We start from the raw sequence: 24,966 nt of genomic DNA, 5'->3' as shown, positions 1-24,966 counted from the left end.
ACTGATAGAGACATACCCCAAGTGACTTGCAGCTGTAATTGCAGCAAAAGGTGGCTCTACAAAGTATTAACGCAAGGGGGCCGAATAATTTTGCGCGCCCCACTTTTCATTTTTTTATTAGTTTAAAAAAAGTTTCAAAAATCCAATAGATTTCGTTCCACTTCACAATTGTGTCCCACTTGTTGGTGATTCTTGACAAAAAATAAAAATGTTATATCTTTATGTTTGAAGCCTGAAATGTGGCAAAAGGTTGAAAAGTTCAAGGGGGCCGAATACTTTTGCAAGGCACTGTAAGTGAAAATGGACAGCAGAGTCCATTTACTCCCAGCGGCTCCTACAGCAGAGTGGGCTCACTCCATGTCCACTATGCAGAAACTAAGCGGACATGGACCTGTCATTAGCTTGCTCTGCTACGATCAGCAGGGAATCTAACCCCCTGCTGATTAGAACAGAATCTGCCTATGTGAAAAGGGCCCAATATGAATATCTTTTAGATGTAAATATATCAAATGTAAAACAAACAAAAAAATATATTTTAAGCTAAACTGCAATTGTGAAGTTCTGTTGAAATGAGGAGCTGTTCTGTTAAAATTAACCACCCTTGGCAATGCCAAAAGTGATTTTTTTTTAATTTGGAGCGTGGAAAGCATTGCGGAGCTCTTGCAGACTCTCTGTGCAAGCTGTGCCACACTTAGGCTTAATGTACACGGGACATTTTTAAAACCTCTCCTGAACGATTTAACTTGACAGATAGTAATCCACATTTAAAATGTTTTGCTGCGTTTACATGCCATGTTTGCATTTAGAAGTGTTTATTTAATTTTTTCAAAAACAGCCAAAAATTTAACGAAAAGTGCCTAAACACGAGATACTGCGTTTGACGCTTGACATGCCTCTAAACTCAGCGTCTGAACTCATTTTTTTTCCTTTCCAAAAAAGGCCTATAAACTCAACTGCCTAAAAAAAGACATTAAATGACCCTGTGTACATGTACACATAAGATAACATTGGATGAGTTCAGGGGCAGCTGAAAAAAGCATCCAACTGCCTCTGAACATCCATTTACCAGCAGCAGTGTCCATGAAGCCTAACAGGGAACATCAATGAACTCATTCATTGAGAACTACAAGCTGACAGCTGCAAAGGCCGTTGGACCTTGTAGTTTTCCATTCATAGACATCTGAATGAATGACGCAGCTAGGTGGGCAGAGCCATGCACAGCTACAGTCTATGCAGATTGTGACAGAGTGGGGGAGAAGATCCCCCACTTCCTGTGACAACAGGGGGGCGCTGGGGCCAGTGGATTTGTAACCTGTTACACACATTTTCAGAATGTAACGAAAGGTGAACTTATCCTTTCAATCAAGATTCCTGTACCACTGCTTGAGCAGGTCTCTACATAGCAGCTATGTAGGTCAGAGTTTCATCCACACTAGCTTTTGTGGTGATAACCCAGCCCCATTGGACTGGGCTTGCAGGGCACTGGACTCTCCATTTGGCGCTTTCCACACTTCTCTATACTATGTTAGTCACCTGTGGAATGGATTTAAGGTCCAGAGCCACTGGTTGCCTCTTTGAGATTTGCACAAGCATTTTTTACCACAGTAAAAGGTTCAGGCTGAGGGATTGTGAACGGATGTAATTTGCGTTGTGCATGCGTTTAACATTCCACCTCCATTCAGTCTAGAGGAAGCCACATCCCACTGCTTCTACTTGTAAAAGGACCATGTGGATCTCTGGTGTTGTTCCACTGCCCATCAAGGGTGACTGGGTCACCTCTGGCTGCCTGAAACTCTCATTAGCACCAACTGCTAGGGTCTGTGAGTACTCAAGTTTGGTTAACGCTATACAGTGCAACATTCCCAAAGACACACACACAGGACATTCCCACTGCCACATGTGACTTCAGCCCATACTCTGCTTGTGGTTTTGGAGACATTTACCCTGCATCCGCAAAAGAAACCACAGCCTGTAATTTGGAGCCTCAGTTTTTATATGATCTTTATCATCAGAATATCCTGCAGATCCCTCAACTAGGACAAGTCCTCCCCCATGCCCATACTGAATTTTCTGACTGTGCCCAGTTACTGGAGCAAACTGCCCACAGAGGCTCTAAATGCCCATACACACGATACAAAAACCGTAAGTAAAATTTAGTTCGACAAACAATCTGCCAATTTTCGGATCGTTGGTATGGTGCTTTCGACAGCCGATTCCGTTTTATCGTACAACAAAAGATGGATGTTTAGACTATAATATTTTTGTCGTACGTGAACTCAACATCCAATTTTTATTCATTAGTACGGTTTTTGTCCAAATAAAAATAAATCATAAGCGCAAGACTTACGCATGCTCGGAAACAAAACAACACATAAAAAAACTATTCAACACATGACATCACTTCTGAAGTTGTATTCTGTTGTATGAAAATTCTCTTAAGACAGAATACAACTTCAGAAGTGACCTCAGGTGTTGAATAGTTTTATATGCGAGTAGCCTCTTCACTTTTGACATGAGACTAGCATGCAACAAAAAAAAAAAACGAACAAACTGTTGTCCGAAAATCAGATTGTGTGTACAAGGCTTTAGAGTGCTCCAATGACCCTCCTGAGCATGTGAATCAAACTGGGCCTGTAGCCTTTTGATACCTAACCAACAGTCCATTTCAGAAAAGCCTGGTTTTAGGTTGCTGCCGTTGACACAGTTGGCTGCTTCAAACCCTTTTTTGGGCCCTGGGCCCCACCTGAAAGAGTGGCCAAGCATTTCCCCTTTGAATGTGGATCACTGTTGCAGCCAAGTTGGAGAGGGCTGCCAGTTGAGATTTCTTCCCACAGAAATACCACCATAAGGGCTGACGGTGTTACTGCTTGAGACTTCACGGTTAGTTGAACTCCCTACTTGGATCTCAGTTTGAATCAGCTGTTTTGGCCCTCTGTCCCATGTTGGTGGTCCTGTAAGAATGTATTTATTTTTTTCCCCCAAGAGTGGCTGGAGCCTTTGTGCATTAGTTGTGATTTTTGATACAATCCTCAAAACTTGTGTCTTGCATGAGACTGATGTTTTTACAAATGTGTAGGATACTCTAGATGTTATTTGGATGGCTCAGTGCCCCCATGCATGTAGCCAGTTTTCCTTTCTGCACAAAGGTGCACTCCCACTTCTGTGTAAATCCAGACTTATCCCCATGTAGTTTGCCTTTCCAGCCTTTTGGATGCTCAGCCCTTTTGGTCTTTTGGCTATCTCCTTGTATATGGCATTTCCTTCAGATAATTCTCATATCCTCTTATGTTGCTGCACCGGGCAGTTGGTCTTCCCAGGTCACCTTGGGTTCCTGCTTAGTCGGGAACTTATCGAGATTTGTATCTCATCTGTAATGCCACTTCCCTCTGCAGGGGCATTTTGCATCCTTGGATGCAACTGCACCCCTACAGTTTTTTGTACCTCAGCATTCTCCCTTTATAAGGGGACCCTCCCCCCTTGACTTACTTGGTTAGCTGAGACCAGATTTGTCTGCTCCCTCCCTGATCCATCAGTGTTCTTTGGCGACACTTGCTATATTTTATCATATTGGACCATGTCAAAGCCAGTGTCCTTTCCTGGCACCCTTGTGAATTTTCAAGTTGACCTGGACAAGGTTCAGTTTTCTGGACCCTTGCATTCAGAGTGCTTCAAAAGGACCAGACATCCTCAGTCAGATGGGCCCTCAGAAATGTCCAATGTGGCAAGGCTTTTAAACTCAAATCCTTGTTAAAGAAGTCTACGTCCTGTGCACCCTTTCCTGCTTGTCAGGAACTGAGGAAATATTCAGTTTTTTTGTTTTCCCTTCTCTTGTTGACTCTCGATTCTCTCCAAGCTCAAACTTAGTATGTTAGAACATGGATTTGGGAAAAGGTGTCTCCAAGCTCCAACTTGGTATCTCAGAGCCTGGACTTGGGACAAGATGTTCTTCCAGTCCTTACAGGCCAAGAAGTTCTTCATGTGACTCAGCAGTTTCTTAGGGTTAATGGTATGGTCCCTTCCCCTCACTATGAAGGGACTCCATTTGTTGGGGTGCCCCTTTCCTGGGGCTTTACCCTGGTTCCCTAGCAGTTATTTGCCACTTCTTTGGGGGATGCTATTGCAGCTTGGATTAGTGACCTGGACTCTTAGGGCCTTTGCTCTGCATCAATGAGCATAGAGACCAGATCTTGACAGAGTACAGCTCTCAACCAAACTCCCTTAGAGATGTTGCATTGCTAACTCCTTCACATCAACCAGTTTGTCACTTCTCTGGTAAGAGAGGCTCATGCACCTGGGTGTGCCTCATATTTTGCATGGCAGGAAAAGACCATTGTTGAAGGCCCCCGTGTCTCCCTGGATTGTCAGCAGACAGCCCACATAAATATCCTGCTGCAGGAACTCCCTACAAGGGGTAGAGTACATTCAGAAGCCTTCGTAGGACATGATCTCCTGGAGTTACCGTATATACTCGAGTATGGAGATTTTCAGCCTCTTTTTTGAGGCTGAAAGTGCCCCCTCGGCTTATACTCGAGTCATCGCCGTCTGCCTGCCCGATCAGCGTGTCGAGCAGACAGACGGCGGCCATTCTACTATTCAAAAGCCGCGCCTCCGTCTGTGATAGGCGGAACACTCAATTTCCCAGCAGTCAGTGGTCCGCCTATCATGGACATCCGCTCATCCTCATACTACGGACGAGGATGAGAGGATGTCCGTGATAGGCGGAACACAGACTGCTGGGAAATTGAGTGTTCCGCCTATCACAGACGGAGGCGCGGCTTTTGAACAGTGGAATGGCCGCCGAGGCGCTCCTGGCATGGCAGAAGGACGGAGGCTCGGGACACAGGTAGGCTGGACACACAAGGCTGCACGGACACACACACAGGCATGGACGGACACACACACACAGGCATGGACGGACGGACACACACAGGGATGGACGGACGGACACACACAGGGATGGACGGACGGACACACACAGGGATGGACGGACGGACACACACAGGGATGGACGGACGGACACACACAGGGATGGACGGACGGACACACACAGGGATGGACGGACGGACACACACAGGGATGGACGGACGGACACACACAGGGATGGACGGACGGACACACACAGGGATGGACGGACGGACACACACAGGGATGGACGGACGGACACACACAGGGATGGACGGACGGACACACACAGGGATGGACGGACGGACACACACAGGGATGGACGGACGGACACACAGGGATGGACGGACGGACGGACACACAGGGATGGACGGACACACATGGATGGACAGGCATGTCTCACCCTCGGCTTATACACGAGTCAATACGTTTCCCAGTTTTTTTGGGGTAAATTGGGGGCCTCAGCTGATATTCGGGTCGGCCTATACTCGAGTATATACGGTATATGGCTGACCTGCAGCCCCCTGAGGTTTCTCTACATTTTGCTCAGAGTATACAACATTTAAGGCATGACTCTGGTGATAAATATCACAGTTGCCATTGTGCTTAAGGTCAGCTCTAAACTGATCTCTAAAGCCCTGAAATCACTGGTGCTATAGCTGGCCATGTGTACTGTACCATTGCAACTGCAAATCTACACTGAAGCTAAGAAGGCACCAATGTATAAGGGGGTTTAGTTCCTCTTTTTAATCTCTCAGTAGCGAAGAAACGTAATTGCGAATATAGCACTAGGCTAAAATGAATGCTTAATAGGCTAGGCTGTTACCCATAACAGGTGTAATATCCCTTTAAAGCTTGCATAGAATGATTGGAAGGAAATTTTCCTTTCTAGAACTATTTAGCTATGACATACTAGAGGAGGAGTGCTTATGTACAGGAGCAAAACATTTTGCACATGGCTTTTGTCAGGTACATAATTGGGAAAATAAAAATCCAATTACAAAATAAGGTTTACTTTTTTTTTTTCCTGAAGTTACAACACAGATATTATAAGAGGATTTTACATAGAACCGATATACATTAATGATTGGCAACAGTAAGCCACAATTTTCTAATTTCAGAAATTAGCAGTTCAATGTTGAACCACGCTAGCCTTCTGAATAATTTGGCCAAAGTTCCCTTCCCTGCACCAAATGCGAGCTACTTTTATTTATTTATTTATTTTTGAGGGGGAGGGGGGACAGGGAGGGGGGAGAGAGATTCAAACATATTACGTTTGTAATTGGGTGTGAAGAATTTGGATAGCTAAATGTGCTAACACCAATACAGGTGGGAGTATATATTTTTCACTGCAGATAGCAGTCACTAAAGTCTGCATTTATACATTGGTACTTGCCATTGAATCCCCTTATATAATGCTGACAGCTTAAGAGTTTTTATACTTAGATTTACAAGTGTAAATACAAACATTTCACTAACTGTTCCCCAACACGGGTGTAGCTTTAATGCACATGTGGATGTGGTCAATTTAAATTTTGTGTGGATTCGATGAAAAAAAAAGGTAGCCCAATCAAGACAGCAAAATTCTAGCATCACCACAATACGACTACAGTGATCTACCGAACCACAACAGAGGAAAAAAAAGTCCTGTCTGCCTTCAATGTCTACAACACTCAATCATATGGAGCATGGTGTAACTGAGAATTTTTTATATATATATATATATATATATATATATATATATATGCATACACACACACACACACGCTACAAGATGAAAAAGCAAAACCACATACTGAATCTATTGGTTAGTCCTATAAAGACTACTGTGTATGCCTCAAAGAGACATTCATTATAACATGCCTACTAATATAAACATCTCAAGGTAATTTACTTGCAAAAGCATTAGACTGCATTTGTTTGCATCTCTGGCAGTGTCAGTAAAAGCATCAGCTCTGCATTCCAGACACACAGCTGCTCCTCTTCTGTGGCTCTGATATCAGCAAAGATCCCAGTAGGGGCCAGGAAAGCCTCACACAATCTGCAGACATGGTCAATGTAGATTGTGTGAGGTTTTGCTGACCTTAATAGGCATGATGTATTGACAGTGTCTTTTTAATAACTACTCTGTTGTTAATAGGCTTACCTATTCTATCCAGTCTGTCTATGGCAACGGTCTCAAATGCACGCCGCATCATTGGGTATTCCTCTAACACCTCATTGAAATGATCCACAGAGAGGGAGTAGAGACGACAGTATGTGTCAGCGCGGACACTGGCAGTCCGTCGTCCCCGTGTCAGCAGGCAGATCTCTGTACAAAAAATATAAAAAAATTAAAGAAATAATTTTTAAGCGCTTGATGAGTTAATATGCGTTCATTCCAAATACACATACAGAACACATATCAATTTATATCTTACTATGCTTTCATTGAGAAAATGGTAAATCAAAGTGTTTCTGCTCTGGGACATTTTAAATTCAAAGTATGCTTATGCTTTAACCAGGAGACTGGACAAATTATTCTATAGGTTTCATGAACATCCTGGAGAAGAGAGTGTGCCTTTGGAACTTTAAATCTCCATTAGTACAAAGTGTTGTGATTACCACAACATACATGAAATGCAAGCTATAAATGCTTGAACACATGAATGAACATAATAAAAATATAGAAGTGTTTGGCAAACCATAGAAGATTTAGTAGACAACAGAACATGGAACCCCCCGAGAAAGAGGGCATTGGCAGTATAACGTTTTCAAGGAACATCTTCAATATTTTTGCTTATAATGTGGTTTTGGAGATAACCCTTTTATTCCCCGATTTCCTAAGGAAGGGTAGCACCTAAAGGGAAAAAGCTTATACCCCCCTTAAAAAGCAGGGGGGTATGAAACGAAGAGAGAAAAAGAAAAAGAAAAAAAAAAGGGGGGGGGGTCTCCACTCACTCCCGGAACTCCTTATGTGCATCCCAGTAAAAAATAAATAAAAAATAAATACATAAATAAAATAAAAAAGACATGCTACAAGGATCCCAGGTCAATGGCGGTTAGAGTACTGTTTTAACAACAAAAAGCTGAAATCAAGGATCAAGACTCTAGTTTGTAGTTGGCTGAGCAAGAATTTAGTTTGTTATGATCCAAATATAGAATGCAGCTGCTGGATCTTTTCTGGAAACAGATTACTCGAGTATAAGGAATCATTCAGTTTTTCTACCACTCTCCATCTGAAACTCAACTGCAGCAGTCCTAAACAGCACAGAAAGGGAAGTTACAGGAACAGGGATTTGCTACCTAAACTACTTCTACAATGATGCAAGTGTCTTCTTTATAAAACTTAAAACAACAAAGAGGTTTTCTGAACCCCAGCATTGCATGCAATACATTTCCTTGACATTCAAATACATGCTGGCATCTTATGCCCTCCCTCCATCTAAAACCATGGTTATAGTGATATTTTCTAAAGTTACTATGCAAGATCCACAGGAGTAGGTGTCCATACTACTAAGAATAACTGAGTGAGGTATATAATAATGAAGTTGGGATAAGAAAAGGGCAAACTCTTGACATTACTGCAGTTGTGAGGAGAAGGTAGGTACATTAATGTAAATAATCTAAGTGTATTAGGCCTACTTTCACTAGCTCAGCGCTATGAAACCACAAAGTTAAAACAAACAATATATAAAACATAAAAATGATCATAAAAAGCCTGCTAAAATGAAAAAAAAATTCATAAACTAATAGTATCCAGTCCACAAGTACATAATGCACCATCTAATACTGAAGCAGCGCTCCTGTCAGTCCTTAGTATGACTGGCATTCATATGGTTAAAATATATGAGAAATGGATGAATGACAATTGGTGGTGAAAGTTCAGAGAAGCAGATGGTGGTCCTAGTGTTAAATGATAAAGTGTGCACCGTACACACCAAGATCCACAAAACATGCGTCACACTCCCCAAAGGGGTTCACACTCACCAGAAATAAGTGAATCTTAAGCCTTGACATACTCAAATAGCTCTCATCTGCATCACAGATAGGGTAAGAGCTGCATATCACTTGCACAGGTACTTAGATATAGAAGAAAAACTCCACATTGCGTAATCTTGTTTACCTGCAGTCCCCAAATTCTTTAAAAACAGCACTTTCCAATAAATTGGCATCAGTGAACGAATGTATAAGAGATGTCAGCATTATCAGCAGTCCGTCAGAATAAGAACGGCCACCGCTGATCAGTTCTGGTTGTCTCTGACTGACATGCAAGCTTCACTTCCGGACACCCTTTGTCTGAGGGTGTGGCCTTATGGCACGGCATCCTGGTATTTAACAGCCATCATCGTAGCAAATTAACCTGCCCAGCCACTCCATTTCATAGTGGTGCACATTAGTGGTAGAATAGAAGCTTCTCAGAGGATAACATAATCAAGCTGTAATAGACGATATCGGCTGACGTTCATCGATCAACATAGTCAATACATAAAATGTAACCGTACCTAAACATAATACACCACAAGACCAATTTAATCTTATAAACAATCCATAAGCCTAAATTCATATCTAGACATTGTATATACATTATACTGATACTATACTTCATAGCTCATATTTAAAAATACATATTTAATAAATTGAAATTAAAACAATATCGCATTAGAATATATATAATATCAAAAGCAAAACTGAAATTCCAATAATCGCTAATAAAACAATATCGAGTTCTAGGTTTAACCCTTTTGGAGTAAGTGCATCTGTCAAAAAATTGGAACTTCTCCATGCTGGTTTGATGCAATCAATTCCCTCAAAATTTTAAACCTGAAGGGTCGTGGTAAAGTTTAAAATGTAATGACACACTATGGTCCATAAAGCCTAGTTTAGTATTCTAAATATGCTCTACAATATGGATCCTCAAAAGTCTTAGTACGGCCTACATACATCAACCCACAAGGGCACTCCAAGGCATACACTACATGTGTTGTATTGCATGTAATGAATTCTCTAATTAGGAGTTCCTTTCTCATGGGTTTAGAAACTGCTCTACACTTCCTACAAGCAAAAAAAAAAAACAACCCTATTTCAAAAGGACGATGGTCTGGTGGGGGGTATAATACTTTTCTGTGACTACCATGCCCTCAAAACTTGGGGCCTTTCTATATATGAACTTTGGTGTGGGTGAGAGTACATGTTTAAGTGTTTTGTCGAAGAAAAAAATATGCCAATGTGCCTCGAAGATCACTTCCACATATTTGTACTGTGAATGAAAGGCAGAGATAAAACCCCATTCATGGTTAGTATTATTCCTCAAAGATGTTATGTCTTTCAAACACTCTTCTCATGGGAGTGCCATTATCTTCTCTATAGTTGTATCCAAGTGCTGAAGGTTGATAGGGGGGTGATACCCACTCTCTAATGGCAAATAACTATTTCGATCAGTAGGCTTAAAGAATACTTTAGTCTCTAATCTGTCATTGTGCCTATAAGCATTGACATCTAAAAAAATTGATTTGATCTTTACTCCACCGGCTTATCAGTTTTATGTTACATAGTAAGGTTGAATAAAGACACCAGTTCAACCTGAGTGAGTGTCTACAATTGTCCCTACCCCTGTACATTGCACACTCACATCGGTCCCTATACTCAAGGAGCCCACAATCCAAGGTCCCCATTCATATACTAGGGCCAATTTTGGACAGAAGCCAATTAACCTACCAGCATGTCTTTGGAATGTGGGAGGAAACGGGAGTACCCGGAGGAAACCCACACAGGCACAAGGAGAACATGCAAACTTCAGGCAGGTAGAGTCATGGTTGGGATTCGAACCAGCAACCCTTTTTACTGCTAGGTGAGAGTGCTACCCACTATACCACTGTGCTGCCTGATGTTATTTTTATTATTATTTAAATATTACAAAAATGCACAAAGGGATATTTCTGATCCTGCCCATATAAAAAACGGATCATCAATGTACCATCTGTAAAAAAATAAGTTGATTTCTTTTCCTTCCAAAAACAAATTTATCCTCCCGTTCCCCCATAAAGAGATTTGCAATACTGGGCGCAAATTTCACGCCCATAGCAACACCTCTTTTTTGGGAGAATTCATTAAAGCAAAAATAATGAGAGAGGCAGAATTCTAAGGAATTCTGCAAAACTACTTTCTATATATTAGGTAAATCCTCTCTGTGACTTGGAGCCCACTTAAGGGCTAGCAAGGCATCATCATGCTGAATTACTGTGTATAATGACGAGACAGCTGTAACTAGAAAAGCCTCACCTCTCTCAATTAACTATAATCTTTGTAGTAGTTGTAAAAACGTTTTGGTATCTTTGAGGCAAGCTTTTGTTACTACAACACTCCTCTGGAGGAATAGGTCTAAATATTGTCCCATCTTACATATGGGATATTACAGATCCTATACCATTGACGATAGGTCTAGCAGGGGGTTTTGGGGGTCTTTATGAATCTTAGGGAGTATAGATAGTTGGTATATGGCTACTACTTGGTACCAGATATTTTTTCTCTTTGAGTGTTAATATTCGAGATTGGTAACCAGATTCCACCAAAGCCTCCAACTCTTCCCTATATTGTGAAGTAGGGTCTCTGTCCAGTTTTTTTATGTCTCACTATCAGATAACATCTGTATGAACTGATTATTATAATATTGTTTAGACAAAATGACTACCTGCTGGCCTTATTCTATCATTCCTAGTTGCTAACAGTTCTATCCCTTCCTGGATATATCTGAGATTAGCATTCTTTTTAGGGATCAACTGTTCAAAATCCCGCAACACTAGACCTTTAAACACTTCCAAATGTTGTGTGGCAGTATTCTGGATTAAACAATGACTTGTTCCTCAATCAACTGTCAACTGCTACTGAAGAGCTACCACCCAAACTAAAAAATGTAATACCGAGTTGCCTTATATATTTATGTACATCCACATATACACCAAATTTACTAATGGGTCTTTTAAAACCACATTTCAACCTTAGTCTCTTTATGGGTCAATGTCACATTACGCAGATTATAAATTCCACATAATCTGTTTTTAGATGTCAATGTTTATAGGCATAATGGCAGATTAGAGACTAAAGTATTCTTAAAGCCTACTGAACGCAATAGTTATTTGCCATTACAGAGTGGGCATCATCCTCTCTGGTTGAGGAATATCCCCAAAGTACAAATAATGTGAGTAAAAAGAAACTGTTTCACCACTAGTGACTTTATTATACAGTCATAAGTGTTAAAAAGTAGATTTGTAGAGAAAGGCTATAACCCTCAGCACTTACAAAGACATGGAAGCGATCTTTGAGGCACATTGGCATATTTTATGCTTAGACAAAATACTTAACCACTTCGCATCCAGGTCAATTCTGACACTTCGCTCCTACATGTAAAAATCATCATTTTTTTTGCTCTAAAATTACATAGAAATCCCAAACATTATATATGGTTTTTTTAGCAGACACCCTAGAAACTGCAATGGCGGTCATTGCAACTTTTTATCTCGCACCGTATTTGTGCAGTAATTTTTCAAACGCATTTTTTTAAAAAACAAAACAGTTTCATGCTTTAAAAAAAAAAAGCATTAAAGTTTGCCCGATTTTTTTGCATAATGTGAAAGATGATGTTATATCGAGTAAACAGATACCTAACATGTCATGCTTCAAAATTGAACAAGCTCGTGGAATGGTGCCAAACTTCGGTACTTAAAAATCCCCATAGGCGACGCTTTAAAATGTTTTACTGGTTACGTGTTTTGAGGTACAGAGGAGGTCTAGGGCTAGAATTATTGCTATCGCTCTACCAATTATGGCGACACCTCACATGTGTGCTTTGAACACAGTTTTCATATGTGGGCGGGACTTACATATGCGTTCGCTTCTGCATGCAAGCACACGGGGACAGGGGCACTTTAATTTTTTTTTTTTATTGTTAATTTTACATAACAATTTTTACATTAAAAAAAATACAAATTTGATCACTTTTATTCCTATTACAAGGAATGTAAACATCCCCTGTAATAAAAAAATTAAAAAGCCACCGCGTCCCAGCCGAGGCGGCGCCGTTTTTTTGAACGCAGAGGACGGGCATGACGTCATTACATCTTGCCCGGCCTCCGATGATCATAGAGACTCTGGCGACCATCTGGTCCACCGAAATCTCTATGATCAACATCCGGGGGCCGGCGGATCCTCTGTCAGACTTACCGATCGCCGCGGTAAGTCGGTAGAAGCACCGGAGGGCGGCGGGGGTACATCCCCTTTCGCCGCCCGTAAGAACGATCAAGTGGCGGAACAGCTACTATGATCATTCTTATTATGTAGGGAGTCGCCGGCTGAAAATGCCGATATTTGAATGATGTCTGTAGCCTCAGGCATCATTCAGATATAACCCCACAAAGCCGACAACGTCATATGACGGCATGCAGATACCAAGTGTTTAAACCTGTACGCCCACCCACACCAAAGCACATATATAGATATTCCCCAAGTTTTGGGGCCATGGTAGTCAAAAAAGTATTAGATCTCCCTCACCCCAGCGTCCTTTGGGATAGGGACTTTTTTTTGCTTGTAGGAAGCGTAGGGTGTGTAGAGAAGTTTCTAAACCCATGAGAGGTTTACGTCCACTTCCAATAAGGAATTCCTAATTAGAGAATTCATTACATGCCACACCACACATTGGAGTGCCCTTGTGGGTTGATGTATGTAGGCCATACTAAGAGACTTTTGAAGTATACGTATTGCGGAGCATATTCAGAATATTAACCACTTAACGACCAGCGCACGCCGATGTACATCCTATTTTTAAAGAGGGATATCTCGGTAACGGCAGCAGCTGCTGCCACAACTGAGATACCCATCTCTACAGGTGTCGGTCGTCTGTACGATAACGGTGGTCTTCATGGCAGGTTCACCACGAGATCACAGTTATCGGCGGCGGGAGAGGTGCCACCCCCCTCCCGCCGCCCTCCTGTGCCTTCCGCCGCTTAACGGAGCCGTCGGAGGCAATCGGGTCCTTTTCCTAGCTGGCTATATAGAGACGAGTAAGGCTAAGATGGCCCCCACTCATCTCTATACTATAGGAGGGCGGAAGTGACGTCAAAACGTCACTTCCGCCCATACCTCTTAAAAGGTATATTTTTTTAATGTCATTTTTTCAAATGACTTCCCCCCCCCCCCCCCCCCATTTAGACCCCTTTCACACTGGGGCGTTTTTCAGGTGCTTTAGCATTAAAAAAAAGCACCTGTAAAGCGCTTAAAAGGAGCTGCAACTGCAATCCCAATGTAAAAGCCCGAGTGCTTTCACATCGAGATCTCTTTCACACTGGAGCGTTTTTCAGGCGCTTTAGCGTTAAAAAAAGCACCTGAAAGAAGCTGCAACTGCAATCCCAATGTAAAAGCCTGAGTACTTTCACACTGAGGCGTTGCGCTGGCAGGGCATCAAAAAAAGTCCTGCAAGCAGCTTCTTTGCAGTGCTTTTGGAGCGGTGACTACAACGCTCCTAAAGCGCCCCTTCCTATTGAAATCAATGGGAAGCGCCTGTAAAATGCCTGAAAAACGCTATTGGCAGCAGCGTTTTGTGGGCACTTTTAACCCTTTATTTGGCCCCTAGCAGGGGTTAAAAGAGCCCCAATAACGCTCGTAAAGCGCTGCTAGTTTAAGCGGCACTTTATGAGCGTTTTTCGGGCGCTGACATTGTGAAAGGGCTCTTAAAGCACTTGGGCTTTCACATTGGGACTGCAGAAGAGGCTTCTTTCAAGCGCTTTACAGGCGCTTTTTTTTTTAACGCTAAAGCGCCTGAAAAACGCCCCAGTGTCAAATGGGTCTCAAGTCCAAATATGAGATCTGAGGACTTTTTGACCCCAGATCTCATATTTAAGAGGACCTATCATGCTTTTTTTTTTTAAAAAACAGTGTAAAAATAAAATCAATTAAAATAAATATGAAAAAAAAAAGGTTTTTAAAAACGGCTCGACTGTCGAGCTCGTGCGCAGAAGCGAGCGCATACGTGAGTAGCGCACGCATATGAAAACGGCGGTCAAACGACACATGTGAGGTATCGCCGCGATCGGTAGAGCGAGAGCAATAATTTTAGCCCTAGACCTCCTCTGTAACGCAAAAAATGCAACCTGTAGAATTTTTTAAACGTCGCTTATGGAGATTTTTGAGGCTAAAAATTTGACGCCATTCCACGAGCGGATGCAATTTTGAAGCGTGACATGTTGTGTAACAATTTACTCGGCGTAACATTATCTTTCATAATATAAAAAAAAAATGGGCTAATTTTACTGTTGTCTTAGCTTTTTATTAGAAAATGTGAATTTTTTCCAAAAAAAAGTGCGCTTGTAAGACCGCTGCGCAAATATGGTGTGAAAAAGTATTGCAATGACCACCATTTTATTCTCTAGGGTGTTAGAAAAAAAAATATAAACTGTTTGGGGGTTCCAAGTAATTTTCTAACAAAAAAAAAACAAAAAAACGGTTTTAAACATGTAAACACCGAGTCTGAAAAAGAGGTCTGGTCCTTAAGTGGTTAAACTAGGCATTAAGGACCATAGTGTGTCATTATATTTTAAATTTCGCCACAAACAGGACCCTTTGGGTCTAAAATTTTGGGGAATTGGTCATGTCAAACCAGCATGGAGAGGGTTAAATATAGTGCGGGAACTCTCGAAACGGGAAACCCACTGTTTTTTTTTTGACAGATGCCTTTACTCTGAAAGGGTTAAACGTAGAACTCAATGTTGTTTTATTAGCTATTATTGAAATTCCAGTTTTGTTTTTTATATTATATTTATTCTAATGCAATATTATTGTTTTAAATTTATTAAATGTGTGCTTTTTAAATATGAGCTATGAAGTATAGTATTAGTATAATATAATGTATATACAATGTCTAGATATGAATTTAGGCTTATGGATTGTTTATACGATTAGATTGGTCTTGTGATGTATTACATTTAGGTACGGTTACATTTTATGTATTGACTGTATTGATTAATAAATGTCAGCCGATATAAACTATTACAGCTTGATTATGTTACCTTCTGGGAAGCTTCTATTCTACCGCTAGTGTGCACCAGTATGAAATGGAGCGGTTAGGCACTCAGAAGGTTAATTTGCTGCGTGACGTTTGCGTGTCAGTCAGAGGTCACAGGAACTGACCAGCGGTGACTGTTCTTCCCAAGTTTGGTCATCTCTTATTCTACGGACTGCTGAGAATGCTGACATCTCTTATACATTAGTTCATTGATGCAAATGTATTGGAAAATGCTGTTTTAAAGAATTTGGGGACTGCAATAAAAGATAAACAGGATTACGCAATGTGGAGTTTTTCTTCTATATCAGATATGCAGCTTTGATCCTATCTGTGATGCAGATGACAACTATTTGAGTATCTCAAGGCTTGAGATTCACTTATTTCTGGTGAGTGTGAAACATGTTTTGTGGATCTTGGTGTACATTTTATCATTTAACCACCATCTACTTCTCTGGACTTTCACCACTAATTGTCATTCATCTGTTTCTCATATGTTTTACCATATGAATGCGGGTCATACTATGGACTGACAGGAGCACTGCTTCAGTATTAGATGGTGCATTATGTACTTGTGGACTGGATACGATTAGGTAAATTAGTAACCATACTCCTCTTACAACAAAACCATGGATTTTTGTTCAAAGGATGTTGGCTCCAACTTGTCTTGCATACACAAGGTCACACAAATGTTGACCGACAATTACGAATGTGGTGACGTACAAGACATACAAAGAGCTGAGAAAAAGGAAGTTCAATAGCCAGTGCGGCTCCTTCTGCTTGATTCCGAGCATGTGTGAACTTTTGTGCTTCGGACTTGTGTACACACGATCCGAAATTACGACAAAAAGGTTTTGTTGGCAGAAAATTTGAGAACCTGCCATTAAATATTTGTTGGCAGAAAGTCTGACAAATGTTCGAGGGAGCATACACACGGTCAAACTTTCAGACAACAAGCTCACAACATTTGACGACGTGTGTATGGGGCATTAGTGTGACTCCAGCCAAAACACTTTATTTTTTTTAAGTTTTGTGTAGAGTGGGGAAGGGGGAAGAGGAATGGAAATCTCCACAAAATTAGCAAATATTCCAATCACAGAAACAACTGTCCACACTCTAATATATCCTCTTCTGTTCCAGTGACAGCTTTGATACTTGTATTCTTTATTTTTTCCCCTAGTGACCGTAATGTATAAGACAAATAGTGAGGATAGATGTCTTTAACAGGTACACGGATAGTAATAATTCTTAAAAGAAATTGTAATATAATCCCACTCTCCCTTAAACTAGAAGATAAGTTGTGGCTGGAGTTATCCTAACATAGAAGTTTTGTGTAAATTACAATACAGTGATGAAATAAGAACTATGACCATGCTGTGTATATATATATATATATATATATATATATATATATATATATATATATATATATATATATATATATATAAAGCTTCCAGTTGTAAAGCAGGATTTAAGTGATTACATTTGTAAGCGGTTTGCTCTCTGCTAAGCATAGAGAATGAATTTAAGAGTAGTATAAAGAAAAGCCTTAAGGTACACTAAACCTAAAATGAAAAAAGTTAAACTTGCATTACGTGAACGAGCTACTAATGTGATTCAAAACACTGAATATTAAAGTTCCTATAGTGTGAAAAATAAGATTGTGTAATAAATGTACAGTTTTATGTTAGCTGTGATCCTTGACAAAAAGTTAAATGACAGCTGGCAGTGTACCACTATTGGATGCCTTAGCAGGAGGCCACATGTGTATTTGAATATATTGCTTACCACTTTAATTTTCCATATCTTCTGTTCTCATAATCTCATAAGGCTATTAGGTATATATCTCCTTAATATAATACTCCTACTTAAACCGATTTATGACGTCATCAACATTTAGTAACCTTTCAAGCCAAAGGCAGTAGTTTTAGGCAAAACACAAATAATTCCTTTCCTAGTGCTGTCATGGCACTTTTACTACATTAGCTTACTAACATATAGGACAACACCACAGCACTACTGTGGTTAAAAAATACTGTAAACTAACCTCCAAAGTAAGAGCCATCTGAGAGTTTCACCTCTTTGTTGCCCTTGGTAAGTACGCTCACCACACCATGCTGGATAAAGTACATCTTCTTGCCGATGGTTCCCTCCCGAACGATATAATCCGTAGGCTGAAACACCTCGAATTTTAGTTTGGTCAGCATTGCCGTAACGAAGCAGGGATCAGCATTGGCAAAGAGTGGCATTGATGCTACCAGCTTGCGGCAGTTGAAGTTCACTATTTCCTAAGCACAAATATGGGTATAACACAGTTAAAAGTAAAACACATGCTTGGTATTGAGATAAATTTAACGGAATAGACTATTACAGTTGACATACAGAATTTCCTTGACACAATGGGGAATATATTCATGAAGGGCATTGTAGACATCCCTTTGATATCAGTTAGGTCACTACACCAACATTTTTGGTGGCTATGCCTGATACATGTACCTGTCAGAAGTACTTGAATCTGTTGGAGCCTGGCACCGAGGTCTGAGTGTCCATAATGGACACTCTTTTCTCAGTGCATTTCCTCCCCAGCCACTGCATCCTACACACTGACAGGTGCAAAGTTTTGTAGTGTGAACGGCAAAGCCTTATATCTGACAGACTAGATCTCCATCAGGTCTGCTTTGTTGTTGATTGAGTGCTCATGGCAGTGGATGGTTCCACAGCTGCTATTCAGTCTAAAAGTGGATTTTTTTTATTCTTAATTCAAAAAAGTACCTTATATGGCTCTCAGCTTCCTAAGAACTACCCGAATTTGTTATCTGTTAGTAATGTAACTGAAAAGGATGGAAATGTTTGCTGGAATTAGTTGCAAGTATTTCTAAAGGGACCCAACACCAGAAAACTGCCATTAAAGTGTAAGTAAACCCTAGAGGTCGACCGATATATCGGTCGATATTTGCCATTTTTTAATTAGTCGGCATCGGCCGATTGTGCTGATAAAAAGACCGATTTAGAACAGCGGGACTTGGAAATGACTTCTGTATAGAAGTCAGTGTAAGTTGCCTGAGTCGTCATAGAAACGACTTTCCTCCTCTCTGGGCAGTCTGCCAAGAAAAGAACAAAAAGATACAATGTTTACACTTGAATGAATGAAATCATCTCTGTGTAGAAGTTCTCAGTTTAACCATTTAAAGACTAAATCTTTTCTGACACTTGTTGCTTACAAGTAAAAATCCTGTATTTTCTGCCAGAAAATCACTTAGACCCCCCAAAAATTATATATATATATATATATATATATATATATATATATATATATATATATTTTAGCAGAGATCCTAGGGAAAAAAATAGCGGTTGTTGCAATATTTTATGTCACACGGCATTTGCACAGAGGTCTTTCAAATGCATTTTTTGGGGAAAAAAAATACACTATTTAAAAAAAAAAAAAAAAAAATGTAAAAAGTAAAGTTAGCCCATTTTTTTTTTCGTCCAAAAGTTTTGACTATCTGTTTTTATTTAATATATATATTTTTTTTTTTTTAAATCTAAATCATACATACAAGTAAACTGATTGGAGGTTTGTTTTGTTTAATAAATGTTTAAATGTAAGAAATTTTCTGTATCACTTATGAAGGCCGCTTTCACACTGGAGCGGGCAGGCGTTGATGGTAAAACGCTGCAAGTTTTAGCGGCTCTTTACCATTATTTTAGCGGCGCTATTTGGCTGCTAGTGAGGCACATAAAACCCAGCTAGCGGCCGAGGAAGAGGTTAAATGCGCCCGTGAAGCACCGCTGCCAAATCGCATTGCATGCACTTCGGCAGTGGTGCCCATTCATATCAATGGGCAGGAATGGTGGAGGAGCGGTATACACCACTCCAAACGTGCTGCCAGCGCATCGTCTTAGTGCCCGTTCACACTACCGCGACTTGTCAGGTTACTTAGTCGCCTGACAAGTCGCGCTCCGTTCTGTACTATAGAACTGTTCTAATAGGAGCGACTCAAGTCGCTCCGACTTAGAAAAAGGTTCCTGTACTATTTTTGGGGCGACTTCAGGCGACTTGCATTGACTTCTATACAGTCGTCGTTTTGCAAGTCGCTGCTGAAGTCGTGTGCAGGTCGCGTCTGAGTCGCGCTGCAAGTCGTGTCGCCCCTGTGTGAACGGGCACTCAGTGTGAAAGCACTCTGTCTTTCACACAGACTGCAGGGGAGCTGTTTTGCAGGCACTTTACAGGCGCTATTTTTAGCCCAAAAGCGCCTGAAAAATGTCCCAGTGGGAAAGGTGTGTTAGATTTTATGAGATCAAGGGGGATTAAAAAAAAAAAAAAAAAAATCGGCCTAACATATCGGCCCAAAAAAATCATATATCGGCTATCGGCCACCATGATTTCTAAATATCGGCATCGGCCAGAGAAAAACCCATATCGGTCGACCTCTAGTAAACCCCCCTATCACTTTCAGCCAAGGAAGCTGCCATCTTTGTGTGTGTTTAATCTACAACTGCCATGATGCTACACATGTGGTCAGTTCGAACACCAGCCAGTGGATGGTTTGACAGTTTGGTTTGAGAGCACAACCAAAGGAAACGTTACATTTCTGGCATGTGCCGTAAAAATAACTGTTTTATGCATGTGTTTACTTCCACTTTAAGACTTTCTTGAATTCCCCATCTATAGGGAATGTGAATCTGTGGAAGGAGGCAAAGTGACTGTAAAGGTGGTATGAAGTGTTTAAAGCCTAGAGTGTATAGTCAGAGCTGGAATTATTCTCAGTTTTTTAGCATTTATCCTGTCCTGATGTAGAGGTAATGGGAAGTGAGTGAGAGAAAATCTACAAATGGGGACACCGACCAAAAAAAAAAAAAAAAAAAAACACATTCTAGTTTTCCCCTACTCCACTAAAGAAAATAATTTTATTATATCGGTGTGTGTGTGTGTGTGTGTGTGTGTGTGTGTGTGTGTAAGCCCTAGATGTCACTGCTACCCCTAACAGCCAGGAGAGCAGCCCATCTAGTTAAAAGTGGTAAGGGTAGTGCAGGTAGGCCTAGACCAGGGTAGGCAACCTTGGCACTCTAGCTGTGGTGAAACTACAAATCTCATCATGCCTCTAGGAGTCATGCCTGCGATTGTCAGTCTTGCAATGTCTCATGGGACTTATAGTTTCACCACATCTGGAGAGCTGAGGTTGCCTACCCCTGGCCTAGACAGTTGGCGGTAATAGGAGATTCTATAATCAGATAGACTGATAGAATAATTTTGCAAGGATTGCCTCAATCAATGGTTTGCCGTCTCCTTGGTGCCGGGGTTCAGCATGTGGTGGACCGGGTTGATAAATTACTGGGAAGGGTTAGGCTTGACCCAGCTGTTCTGATCCACATTGGAACCAATGACAGAATCAGGGGTGGACTGACAACTCATGGGGCCTCTAGCCATTAGGAGATTATGGGGCTCCCGGACTTACAGATGGCCACCACATGGCCTGCACAGACCCCATCCCCCTTCAGTTAGAACACAAACTAGGACACACTTCACTGGCCCCTAGTGTTAACCCCTTCACTGCCAGTGACATTTTTACAGTAATCAATGCATTTTTAATTGCACTGATCGCTGTATTAATGCCAATGGTCCCAAAAATGTGTCAAAATTGTCCGTGTCCGCCATAATGTCGCGTCACAATAAAAATCGCAGCTCGCCGCCATTACTAGTAAAAAAAAAAAAAAAGTGTATGTATATATATATATATATATATATATATATATATATATATATATATATTTATTATTTATAAAAATGCTATAAACCTATCCCCTATTTTGTAGACACTAACTTTTGTGCAAACCAATCAATATACACTTATTGCGATTTTTCTTTTAACAAAAATATGTAGAAGAATATATATCAGCCTAAACTGAGGAAAAAAAAATGTTTTTATACATATTTTGGGGGATATTATAGCAAAAGGTAAAAAATAATGCATTTTTTTCAAATTGTCACTCTTTTTTTGTTTATAGTGCAAAAAATAAAAACCTCAAAATGTGATCAAATACCACCAAAAGAAAGCTCTATTTGTGGAAAAAAAAAGGATGTCAATTTTGTTTGGGTGCAATGTTGCACGACCGCACAATTGTCAGTTAAAGCAATGCAGTTACACAGTAAGGTTGAATAGAGACACCAGTCCATCCAGTTCAACCTGAGTGTCTACAATTGTCCCTATCCCTGTACATTGCACACTCACATCGGTCCCTACCCTCAAGGAGTCTCTACCAGCAGTGTCGAATCACAAAAAGTGCTCTGGTCAGGAAGGGGCTAGAATCTTCCGGGGCTACACTGGCAGTCTCCAGGAGCCTGAGATTGCACCCTTGATCTGCTGATCACAGATGCAATGCTTTACAGGCTCCTAAAAAAAAAAAAATTTAAAATTAAAAAAAAGATAAATGCACATGCAAAAAGATGTGCATTTATTCGTTTTACAAAGGTGCACTTATCCTTTAAGAATGGGAGGCAGTGAGAAATTTCTTAGGGTTCTGTGCCTCGCACCAGGCAAATAATGATTTCCAGGTACAATAGTACATTTTTACGGGAGCTGAATTTTCTGGCTTTGAGCAATGTGGGAAAGCATCAGCTCTGCTCTTTACTGCAGCTGCATGCTTCCTACAGTGCCGGCTCCCATCACACTGATGGTCGGGGCTGGCGGGTCGGGGACAGCTAGCAATAACCACCAACAGTACACATCGGGAGTGACAGTGAGTGTGCTGTAATATTCCAGGACAGTCCGCTTTTCCCCGTCATTCAGCGGACTCTGTGTCTGGGCGGTAGAGTCGGAGCACTATATGTGTGGTGACGGAAGGTGTTTCCCGCACCGATAGAGTTTCCTGGGCGCCGACAGGATATAAATGGAATTTCCTTCTGGATACGAATGATTATACAATATACGGGCCAAGGAGCTGGATTTCTTCAGATTTGGTTTAAAGGCGAATTACCCCTGCAGGGGTGTACTCTTTTGGTGAGTGGGGCACCTTGTGGGGGAGCACGGAAGTCACTTTGAAGATTGCACAACAAGCACTAAAGTCACTTCATGAACATTTATTGTTGGACTTATATTATTGAAGATTTTTTTTGGACAATTGGACATTATATCATCACATGGTTTTGGGGGGTTTTTAATTACTTAATTCTTGTTTTTTCCTTTTTTTATTTATTTTTTTATTTATTATTTCTTTATTTTTATTTTATATTCTTTTATTTATTTTTTTTATTTATTTTTTTCACTTTTTTTTTTTCACTTTTTATTTATATATATATTTTTTATTATATATTTTTCAGGTCCTGCGATTCACTTTGGGTATTGGTTATGCTATATATTTTGCATTTTAGTTTCTTGATTTTTCACCTGTACTTTTAATGCACTTTATACTTTTTTCAAGAGATTTTGAACTTTCATATTAGATTTATTTACTAATTTAGCTGATAAGTTGTTGGATAAATCACATTCTAATACTCATACGATTTTAAGGTTATGGTCACATTAAGTATCACTTTCTTTGCCATTCAGTTTTTCTTCACAGGATTTATTTATAATTTTTTCTGGTTAATCATAGAGTTTTCGAACACGGTTAAAAATATATTAGATAAAATTACACTTGCCATAATCGTGTCTGAATCGCAATAGGTCAATCCATGCGATTGTATACGATTTTGGCAGAGGTCACTTGTTTTTTCTTGTACTGAACTGAAGTTAGTGGGTTCTAAAGGATTGTACTGTGGCTTTCATCTGATAAGCAGCAATTATCTTCATGTGGTAGTAATTGGATATATGAGACTACTAGTTGTGGAATAGGTCGGTGTGTTATTGGACCTGCTGGCATTTTTTGAGTTTTTTTTCCTCTAAAATACATTTCTTTTTAAGTATTTAGAATTATTATTATTTTCTGATAAATAGGTAGGGCCAGATACCCCGGTTGTTAAGTTGTATTTATTGTTGTAGAAACCCCGTTTGGGGATTTTATTTTTTGGGGGGGCTGCAACCTATAAATATACATATATATACTCTTTTGAGCCCACCGCCTGGTTTTGTCTATCCTACACCCAGAGTTGATTAGCGCGGTTTCTCCAACCTTTACAATACCAACAGTACCTGCCAGCAGTTCCCACCTGGGGGACAGCAGCAGCTAGCGATACCTGCAGGAATCCTGAGGAAGTAGTAATGATTGAGGTCAGTTGGGGTGCAGGTAAACCGAAGTGCATCAGTGTGAAAACAGCCTTAGGGCCCTTTCACATGATCGGTCTGATCGGGTTTGCCTGTCCCTTTTTCAGGCGGACCCAATCGGACCCTCCATTCACCTCTATAGAGCAGCACATGTAAATTCACATGTGTCCTTTTACACCAACATATCCCCAATCCGATCCACTTAAAAAGAAAAAAGAAGGGGATCTGTCTGGGCAAATCGGATCCAAAAGCCCATATACAGTAGAGCGTGCTGTGTCCATGTCTGCTCTGCATATGCAGAGTGGATACAGACCTGTCATCTGCCCACTTTGCTCATTGTTTAAATGGTTACCAAGTCGCTAAACTGGCCCTCGCTCTTCAAAAGGTTGGGCACCCCTGATCTAGATCTAGCTTTCATCAGCTATGTCATTATAGCCAGTGACTGAGAAGCAGGATGGAAATGGGCAGGCCCTGAGAAAGAAGGTCTGGGTTATTTTTTTTGGACCAGTCAAGAGAGAATTTCCTCTGGGTAAAAAGGCATATATTAACCAAAATAGATGTTGGAATGAAGCGCCCATTTCCCTTAGTCCAGGTCGCAACAGCTGAGGTGATATACCTGCCAATTATCCACTGCATGGATGTATGCAGCAGAAAAGGCTGGACAGTGTTTCTTTGCTCATGAGACAATGACTTAGTTCTGTTGAGGCTGCCTGATTCTCAGCAAAATCACTGGTGATTCAAGCAATGCCACGGATGAGGCTTTTATCAGTGTACCCATACTTTTAAAAGGAAGATTACCCAATCGAAAGCCTAAAGCTGAATAGTACCTTG

At 40.6% G+C, this 24,966-nt stretch overlaps 1 protein-coding gene across 1 annotated transcript in view; it reads right to left on the bottom strand.

Moving 5' to 3' along the window:
- Positions 1-24,966, bottom strand: part of HCN2 (hyperpolarization activated cyclic nucleotide gated potassium and sodium channel 2) — a 206,062-nt gene that overhangs the window by 15,961 nt on the left and 165,135 nt on the right. The window contains exons 6-7 of the mRNA XM_077475629.1: positions 17,979-18,219; positions 7,049-7,213 (exon numbers count right to left, since the gene is read on the bottom strand). Of these exons, the coding sequence (XP_077331755.1) occupies positions 7,049-7,213; positions 17,979-18,219 (406 nt within the window). The remainder of the gene's footprint in view (positions 1-7,048; positions 7,214-17,978; positions 18,220-24,966) is intronic.

Source organism: Lithobates pipiens, unplaced genomic scaffold (genome assembly GCF_037356315.1).
Source record: "Lithobates pipiens isolate NorthernLeopardFrog02 unplaced genomic scaffold, aLitPip1_a1.2 Scaffold_13, whole genome shotgun sequence".
NCBI lineage: Eukaryota > Metazoa > Chordata > Amphibia > Anura > Ranidae > Lithobates > Lithobates pipiens.
Note: the sequence above shows the minus strand (reverse complement) of the source record. Positions and strands in the feature narration are given on the sequence as shown.